Below are 10,086 nucleotides of genomic sequence, written 5' to 3'. Positions count from 1 at the left end.
AATATTCTTACAGGTTCTGAGTTATAACCACATTTAAGTGTACTTTTAACACAGCGTTGTATTAGTTCCTTTCACTTTCAGTGTTAATTTGTAATATTTACTACTTTAGCTGTTGAAATAAAGCAATGCACTTTTCATGCCTGATAAAAATCTTCCTCTTCATATCAAACTCCTGATAGAGTCAGGTGTTTCATGACTCAAAGATAGAATAAGGATTGGGCAACAAGCTAGTTCTCTAAATCATTGACTGCACTATGTCCGCTCCAACCAGGAAGTTACCGATGCAGTGGACCACTTCATTCATGGTGCAGAAGTGTTCAGCATCAAAATCAATAATCCACCAGAAACAAACCAATGGAATCCCAGCAGTGATCGCGGTACAACAAACGACATCTAAACACATCCAAACACATCTAAACACCCTGGTGCCCTGGAGCATGATGGGAAAACTCCACCCCCCAGATTTGGATTGGCAGCTGGGCCAGTGTGTTTTCTGGCAGAGCCATTTCCTGGTTGAAGCCGGACTCAAAAAACACTAGAGAAACTCTTTTTTTGTCGTTTTTAACCAAAAATGGCAAAAAAAACAAAACAAAACAAAACAAAACAAAACAAAAACCAAAACAAAACAAACAAACAAAAGAAAAAAAAAACAGAAAAACAAGTCTTTTTCCATTTTCTTTTCATACTGGACACAAAAATGGAAAAACAATGTTTTAAAAAAAGAGCTCCAATTTCTGTTTTTCAATTCTGTTATTTTGTTTTCTTCATTTGATGAAATACTTGAGGAAAAAGAAATCGTGTAACCCATTGGGAAATTTGAGCTTTTCAAAAAAAAAAAAAAAAAAGAATTTCACAGCATTATTATAGGCAAAAATGCTCTACAATGTTTAACAAATAATTTAAATTGTAAATGTACTGGCAATTTAATGAAGTTAGATATTATTATCAAACTGTTAAATTCAATAGATGGCTCTTGTTTGACATGGAGATTTTTTATTTTGAAAAGCTCACCTTTCCCAATGGGTTACATGATTTCCTTTTCCTCAAATATTTCATTAAATGGAGAAAACAAAATAATGTCATTGAAAAAACAAAAACTGGACCCCTTTATTCAAATGTTATTTGTTTTTCCATTACTGTGACCAAAACAACAACAAAAAAACAAACAAACAAACAAACAAACAAAAAAAAAAAAACGGAAAAATGACTAGTTTTTCCATTTTTTTTCCATTTGTGGTCAAAAATTAAAAAATAGAATAATGACAGTTTATCCCATTTTTTTGAGTCTGGATTCAACCAGGAAATGGATCTGCCAGAAAATACAGTGACCCAGTGGGAAGGGCTTAGATCAATGAACTCTCTACAGAGTTGAATTAACACTGAACGGATCAACACTGTGAAATAACTGCAATACTAAAGGCCACTTAACTCAGAATGGAGTTAAAACCAACACTGGAACATTTAACACTGAAAATTCAACACTCCAGTTTTTGCTGTGCAAACAGACAGACCGCAAAAATCAATAAAAACAGAAAGAGCAGTAAGACTGGTAAAAAATAAAAAATAAAATCAATACAGTAAAGAGACTTAAATATTTAGAAGTCAGTAAAATACATAAAAATGGTGAAACTAAAACAAAATAAAAACATGAGATAAAGCTGGGGTGTCAAACTCAGCCACAGCAGGGGCCAGATTCTGGATTCAGGTCTAACCTGAGGGCCTTTAAACCAGAAACTGTCAACCTCATTTCACCAGTAATAAAATATAAAAAAAGAACTTAGCACTGATGATAAATGATTGTACATTTAAAAAGTTAAAAAGATCAATTTAAAGGCTCACAATCTGAGAAAAGTAAATTTATTAGTTAAAAAATGTCAAAACATGAAATTGAAATAAAGAAAAAATGTTTTTCAAAGGCAAATATATTAGAAAGAAAGTCAAAATCACGAGTTTAAAAAGTCAAAATATGAATAAAATTTGCAATCATGAAATAAAAATCAAAATTACAAAAACATCGAAGAATAACACATCAGTGCTGGTCTCGACCAGTCTAGATGGCAAATCCAGAATCCAGCCCAAGACCGAGACAATTCAAGACCAAGACATTGAAAACGTGGTCTAAAGACCAGGATGGTTCTGGAGTACTACAACAGTATTTCAGGAACCTACGGGGTCTAGTAGGGTCATAAAACGTAAGAAGGTCTGAGATGTGTGGAGGCCATTTAAAGCTGTAGAAACAAAAGAACTTCACAAAGAAAACTTCAAGGTACAACAATTTATTCTCACATATTATTATAATGATTACTGAAAGTCTGTTGTAGTATGGCAGTAAAGTTTGCTGTCAGTAGAACAACACAGCACCATATCATCAGCATACAGATGAACGTGGCAGTTTAGGTCAACACTGGTCGAGTAAAGAGTCATATAGTTTGGTTTATAAACTGAATAATGTTAGAAAAACACGTGATCATACATCAGTCATGGGTTATAGCTTTGCTTTTCATAAAAATACCAGACGAGGAGTCGACCTGAGAGATGAAGGAAGTGAATCTCAGGGAGCTGAGCCAAAAGATCAGAGTCACTAAAAAGAGCTGGAATTCCCATCCCTGCAGCTGACAGAGTGTTTGTTATGAGCTGCTGCTGGTTGTGTTTGCAGGTGATGATGGATGTACAGCACATGTGATGGGACGAGCATTTACTCGCTGTTTGCAGCAAACAAGGCAACAGATCAGGATTTATCCTCAGTCAGGGAGACTTTTCAGAGGAAATCATTGATATTTGTCACAGTCCATCACTCACATAGTGTGGGCACTCACTAGTTCCACCACAACCGTGGCTGAGCCGGCTTTAAATCACGCAGTGAATGCCAGGCCTGGTCTGCTGTGTGCTAGACTTCCTGTTTCTCCACTGAGCATGGCTGCTTTTATGAAACAGTTCATGCACAAGCTCTAAAGATATTTAATAGATCGACGACCCAAACCTTACACTGACATCAGCAGTACAGACATGAGGGCTGGGTGACAGATTGAGCTCTTTTAATATGTCATATATATTCTCAAACTTCTTACATCGATATGATTGAAATAACACCGTACGTTTCTACTGTGCAGACGCCAACTCGTCTTCTTCTCTTGTCACTCTCCATCATCTACCCCTCCTCTCTGCATCTGAACAAAATAAAAACTTAAAAACACACCCCTCCCCCTGCTCATTCCCAACAACACCTGTATGCAGAGAGGGGGACAACATGGACGCGGAGAAAGACGGGAGCTACGCGGGAGGAGAGGAGCTGGCAGAAAGGAAAAGCTCTGGCTCGGTTTTGTGGAGAAGGTTCTGGTTTGAGGTTTCAGACGAGGAGCAGAACGGTGTTTTCTGTACAGAGTGATGAAAACGTGCTGCAACAAAAGGTTAGAGCACTATGAAGCTCTCCCAGGGTTTACAACAGTGGCACAAAGTTCAGTACGAGGAGGGTGTGAAACTCTGTGCTGCAACCCAGAACCTGCAGCCCCTACAGCCATCTGCACCGAGACAGTTATCGCTTAGAGCGTTATTTAGCATGCTGAGCACTGACATGTGGTCCAACCGGACCTGTGAGCCGTATCTGAGTGTGACAGGACATTTATCAGGTGTTGAAAGGTGCTCGTCTCTAAACCAGCTTTTTCAGGTACCTACACTGTCTCCATTCCTCATGTGTCAGCTTACTGCATGTGGTTGATGTGGATTTGACAGAAAGTTGTTTTTGTTATTTTCTTACAGGATAAATATATCCAGTTATACATTGAATGTCACCTTTGAGCTTAAAAATACAGAGATGATCTTTGATGCATACCGCCCAGCCCCAGTTGGTATGCTGACTGTTGATTTCCAGGTTTAAACTGGGACCTCCATCTCTGCTCAGTTTGCCTTCCTGTAGAGATAAGCCATCCCGCTGATGAACAGCTCCCCCTGCTGGTCTCCATCGGTGTTGGCCTGTGCGTCCACCATGTACCTGTCGATGTGTTTGGTGGCCAGCAGACTCCATAGCCCCGCCTCCTCCATCAGCTTCAGCTCTGTGTGCAGCTCATGCTTGTACCTGTCGCTGGGGGCTCCTCTGTGCTCTCCTCTCACCAAACACACCAGACCACCTGAAATACAAACTACAGATCAATCCAGGCCCCACGTCCTGATGATTATCACAGGTATGAAACCATACGAACAACTGAACAGGCCCAGTCCCAGGAGAGTCTCAGCCCTGGTCCTACGTTCTGCACATTCCCGGCTTGTGGTTGGGCGTCCTGATTCTCACTGAATGGGGGGGTAAGGTGAGGTTCTAGGGCCACATGGCCCGATTATCCAGAAGCATGCTTCATACTAAGTCTCATAGATGATTAAGGACCCTTTAAGGAGTGCTGGAGCACCCCTCAGCTTTATTTTAACACACATGAAATAATTACAATCAGAGCCAGTGCTCCAGCAGAATTTTACAATTTGACACAAATGTTTCCAATATCTTTATTTTATTTTTAAACCTTTAATTTGAATCCCTTCCATGATAAATGGCAGAAAAATTCAGAGCCAATGATGCAGAGGGTAAGCATTTATCTTTATTTTAGGCCCTTTAACCTAAAAGACACGTAAAATAATTCATGGTGAAAGGACTCCTAACAGCAGAAAGCAGTGGTGTGGATATACCGTTTAAGTCCTGCATTCAATACTTTATTGATATTATGAGGTTAGAATACATTTCTTGTGTTGTGTACTTTTCCTTCTATTTCTCTATAACATCCTAGTTTACAGCAGAACACACAGCTTTACGTCCTTTGCTGTAAATGATGGCTGCTATTTTTTAATAATATCTATATATATCTATATATATCTATATATATATATATGTACCCTTTATTGTCCTGACTGAAGTAAAGCCTGGGAATAAAGACAGAGCTGAGACAGCAGGGAGACAGAGCCAGCATGAAGCAGGAGACAATACAATCTACAAGAGCATTCTGGGTAATATTATTACTACTTAGACCAGTGGTGTTCAACCTGTGGGTTGGGACACTAAGAGGGGTCGCCAGATGCCTTAAAAAGATGAAGAATATTTTCTAAATAATTTCAAATTGTATATTTTACCTATTTTATGAAAATATTTGAATAAGATTACTTTGATTTAAAATTAAAAAAACATGGTCATTTGGTGAGAAATCAAAGTAATCACAACGGCTGTAAAAAGTCTTCCCACAGATTTAGATGGGCCCCTGGTAGACCGAGAGAACCGGCCCTCCCCAGCCATGATCTATTGATGATATCAGTGCCTAAATCTTTGATCAGTAGCATTGGTGCTAGCATCCTGGCTAACACTTTCCTTATCAGGGCTGAAAATTGTGCCAAACTGCTGGGTTCTGATGTTGAAAGTACATATTTGTGCCACTTTTAACCACTTTTTTCCACCAAACTTTGCCACCATTATTATCCACTTATTACTAATTTTTTTTTCACAATTTGGACCAACTTTTTGCCACCTATTCCCCACTTTTGCCACTTTACACCAATGGGATGAATTTCATCCCATTTTCCTCACTTTTCCACCAACTTTGGCAATTTTTAACGCCTTTATGCCACTTAGAGCCATTGTTGCCCTTTTTAAACCCTTTCCACCTTTTTTCTGCCTGTTTTTGCCATTTCTAAACCATTTTTTCTGCTGTCTGTCTACTGTTGCCTCTGTTGATCCATTATTGAAACTATTAACCACATTTAACCACTTTTTATGGCCATTTTCACCACATTTTACCACATTTTACTACTTGTTATGCCCATTTTTGCCAGTTTAAACCACTTTATCATTCCTTCTCACCCAAAGTCCCACCTATTTTTGCCAGTTTAAATTTAAACTCATTTCACATACTTTTTAACCTTTTTACCATTTTTTATGCCCGTTTTAGCCACTTCAAACCCATTTCTGCCATTTTTGTGTACTTTTTGACACTTTTACCTAAATTTTGTCACTTCTAACCCATTTCTGCTACTTTTAAAATCCCATTTCACCACCTTTTTCCACACATTTTTGCCATGTTTAACCCATTTTAATTCTGTTTTTAAGAAAAGGGATTTACATTTTGAAGAAGGCCATTTACTACAGCACAGATAATTTAGAAATATACATTTATTTCTCTGACAAGAGTGGTTATTAGTTAAGAATAAAACGTTTATAGCTTAACTTTACAGTGGACCATGATTTTGCTGTCATCCTTGGTCCCCCATTTGTCTGGGCATCAGAAAGCTCTCCCCTTTTCTCCCCTTATGGACAGCCATGACTATTCTTGAATATTCATGGCTGTGTTCAACCACCTTCAGGTCCAGTGGGGGTCCTCGGTCTGGTACCTTTATTTTGGGGGTCGTGGGCTGAAAAGGTTGACTTAGACAACCTCATGGCTGCTGTATGTTACAGTCTGACTTCCTCTATGTGACGTTATATGACCAGTTACATGGTTACCTGGTTTGGCGGCGCTGCAGAGCTCTCTGACGATTCTGACCGGAATAAAACCAGGACCCAGACCACCGACCAGAATCACCACATCGAATGTATCTGAAACAAACAAAAGAAGAAGAGCTAGATCAGTTTATCAAATCAAATCTTTGACTTTAAAGTAAGTGTTAAAAACTGCATAATCAAAACCACTACAGTAGTAATGCATCCTAATCAAGCAGGTAGTCAGGTGGTCAGGTATGGGAGCATATGCTGGCTCAGCACTTTGTCAGCCTTGGTCCCGTTCTGCTCTAGTCGCCTGATTGCCATATTTCAGGGCTGCTCTGTCCAGGCATCCCTCTAGCTGACCCCTCCATGATGCATGCAGTTACCCCCCATATATCTGGACCAGCTCACTGAGGCCTGGGCACCAAGTGTGAAAATGTGCCAAAACCCCAAAAAGTTGCCAATGAGAAGTCATCACAAGGGAGTCCATTAGCCATCTTCCTGGCCTCACAAGAGCAGACTTAGACCTGGAGGGCCAAGCACCCAAAGACTGCGAATCCAGCAAACCTCAAACCTCGTCATGTCCCCCGTCAAGTGACTAAAACCTGTTTTTGGTCCACACTCTGGTCCAGGTCAGCAACAAGCTAGCATGACCATCGTCTTGTAAATAGAGTTTAACAGCAGTCACTATAAATACGACTGATATTTGAACACATACCTGCGACCGTTTCCTCATGTTAACTGTTTTTTTATGGCAACTTTTGGAGAAGTTGGTCACTTTTAAATAAGTTGCTAACCATGGCAAACTATTCAGCAAAAATAAAAATTAAAAAAAATAATTGACCCCCTTCATTCTTATTAGTATTAGAGATACCAGTCCACAGTAAGAGAGCCACAGAGATGATTCATGGACTTGTTCGCTGTCGTGTGAGATTACTGTTGGATGCAGGCAGTGGTTCTGTTCCCAGTAAGGCCAGTTTCAGGTCCTGATAGAGGCCGGTCTTTGCTGCTACTTCCAGCATGCCTTTACTGGCGTCCACGCCAACGAAGTTCCTGAAGCCCAGTTCAGTCATCTGGACACAAGAAGAGGAAGAGCTTACTCAGAATGTTTGCATGCATGCTAACGCTGAGCTACAGTCACAGCTCAGTTAACTGGTTTAACTGGTTGTGTAATGTATAGTTCTGCTATCTCTCTGGTCTCTCTCCTCCCTCTGGCTGCAGCACACTGGGGTGTAATCTACAGTCAGAAGTTAGTAGTGGTATCAATGAAGAGAGCATGGACGGAGCAGTTTGATCTCTTTTCTTTCACCTTTGGTTGTTGGTATACTAGCGGTTAATCTTCCCTCCCATTGTCATATTATTTGTATTTCTGACCAAACTGCAGACAATCCACATTGGCCTGCTGCTGGAGGGGCTGTTTTTGGTCATTTGTTGTCCCCTGGTGAGCAAGGGTCCATTTAAAAAGCAATCACAGCGAGTGAACAGGCATCTCTTTGCTGCTACCAAAGAAAATTACAGGATATACCTAAAATGGTAAAATTAAATCCCCAACAGCAGCTCTTGAAAAAGCACCAAATACAAATACAAATGTTAACTCACCAGTTTGGCGACCAGTCCGGATCCACAGGCGACATCCAGCACCTGAACGTCCTCACGACTCCCAGAGAAGTTAGCATGCAGGAAGCTAACCCCGTGATGAGGAGCCCGGTAGTTCAGCAGCTCAAAATCCTGTTTATTCAGTACATGACATGAGGTCAAGTCATTTATTTTTCTGCATATAACAAAGAGCTGTGTGTGGTGTCATATAGTCTGATTCAGCGGTAAAGCAGTGGTGGTGAAGAACTTCTCCTTAGGTCTAAAGTCACTGATAAAATAGATTCAAATTAGACTCTAGAACTGCCAAAGAACTCTGGGGTGAACGTCTCCTTAGACCTGGTACAGACTTTAAATGGCGCTGATATCAGGGCACGCTCTGTGTAGAAAATAGTATTTCATTAAAATTGCTATGTATGTAAACTAGGGGTGTGCAATTAGATGATCTCAGATCGTGAAGAAATAGAATGTATTGGTGATCTGCTTAATCTGTTTAATCGTAGGATCGGCTCTACTACTTCTCTTTGCCCCCCCCCCACTACATATACATACATATATATATATATATATATATATATATATATATATATATATATATATGGTGCAGAAGAAATAGAGAAAAATCAGAGAAAACTTTGTTTTTTCTGGTCACTAACTTGCAAATTTGTCTTAGAAATTTAATGAAAAAATCATGATAAAATCGAGATCGTCATCTGGCCATAAAGAAATCGTGATATGATTTTTTTTTCCATATTGCCCACCCCTAATGTAAACTCACATTTTATGAACCACTTCACTCATAATCAGTTCTCTAATGGGTTCTCAAACTCGCCCTGGGATAGACTGGCGACCAGTCAAGGGTGTACCCTACCTCTCGCCCAATGACAGCTGGGATAGGCTCCAGCCCCCCTGCGACCCCCAACGGGATAAGCGATATAGAAAATGGATGGATGGATGGATGAGAGAGTATATGACTGATTTGATTGATTAAATTTTATTATTGTGTCATGCATAAACAATATGCCCAGCCCAAATGGGCTTACAAGACACCATTATCTTTACAGAAAGACCAGAAACCAAAAGTTGTTAAACAAACCAACCTGTCGTTTCTTCCAGGCTTTTGCAACAAAAGAGGCCAACTTACAAATATTAAGTTCTCGTCCAAAGAAAAAATTTCTTATTGGTTCTATTATCAGGCATGTTAATAAAATGATTCCATAGTCTTATCATGTCACATTTCCTCCTTATTGAACCAGACATCCAACCCATATCACCCTCAGCAGGCAGGATAGGAGCAAATGTATGAATACCCAGATAACAAGGAATAGCTCTGTTTTGTATAGGTTTGAAGCTGTGCTTGACTTAAGGCCCTCTCAGCTGTCACTGTTGTTCTTTCTAATTGGTGTGTAGCTGTCCATGGTGCTGATCACGTGACAGTCATGATTTCATGGTATGATGGACTTCAGTATGCACCATGACCTGACTGAGGCCTCAGACCCTTGGTGTATGAGCCAGGCTACGGAGTGTAAGAGTTTCCATAGGCCACCACCTCACTGTGTAACAAAGCAGCTGCACTACTGAGTGCTGCTGCGGGTCGCAGCCCAGACCCTCCTTAGTTTTAGTTCAGCCTTGGATATTTAACATTTCTGGCCCCTGAGAGTAAATGTTTCCTTCCACCGACCTGTTCGTACGTCTCGCACCACGAGTCGTAGAAGTTAATGGTCTGCTGAGAATCAGCTCCCTGACATGACTGAAGGAGAGCCTTCATGCTGTCCACGGTTCTCCTACCGTCAGACATGATGAGCCTTAAACCTGTCAGAGGAAGCACAGGAAATCTGAGTCCAGATCAGAGTTCAGCCTTTTTACATCAGACCAACGACAACCAGTGGACAAAATACTGTCCCATGCATGTCTAAATTGCTGGATGGAGTGATTAGTGTTTTCTTTATCCTTTATTTTAGCAGGCAATTCCATGTAGGTATGAATATGGTGTGCCTATAGAATCTCAGGTGTAAAAGTTTGAAAATCACTTTTATGGACATATA

The 10,086-nt window shown here is 40.2% G+C and overlaps 1 protein-coding gene across 1 annotated transcript; it reads right to left on the bottom strand.

Annotated features, from left to right (window-relative positions):
• Positions 1–3,894: 3,894 nt before the first annotated feature.
• LOC121520274 (methyltransferase-like protein 27) lies at positions 3,895–9,839 on the bottom strand. Its single transcript, XM_041803648.1, has 5 exons — positions 9,723–9,839; positions 8,048–8,176; positions 7,386–7,521; positions 6,470–6,562; positions 3,895–4,124 (listed from the first exon to the last, which is right to left on the bottom strand). The coding sequence occupies exons 1-5, from the start codon at positions 9,837–9,839 to the stop codon at positions 3,895–3,897; spliced, it is 705 nt and encodes a 234-aa protein (XP_041659582.1).
• Between the last annotated feature and the right edge of the window lie 247 nt (positions 9,840–10,086).

This window comes from Cheilinus undulatus, linkage group 13 (genome assembly GCF_018320785.1).
Source record: "Cheilinus undulatus linkage group 13, ASM1832078v1, whole genome shotgun sequence".
Taxonomy (NCBI): domain Eukaryota; kingdom Metazoa; phylum Chordata; class Actinopteri; order Labriformes; family Labridae; genus Cheilinus; species Cheilinus undulatus.
Note: the sequence above shows the minus strand (reverse complement) of the source record. Positions and strands in the feature narration are given on the sequence as shown.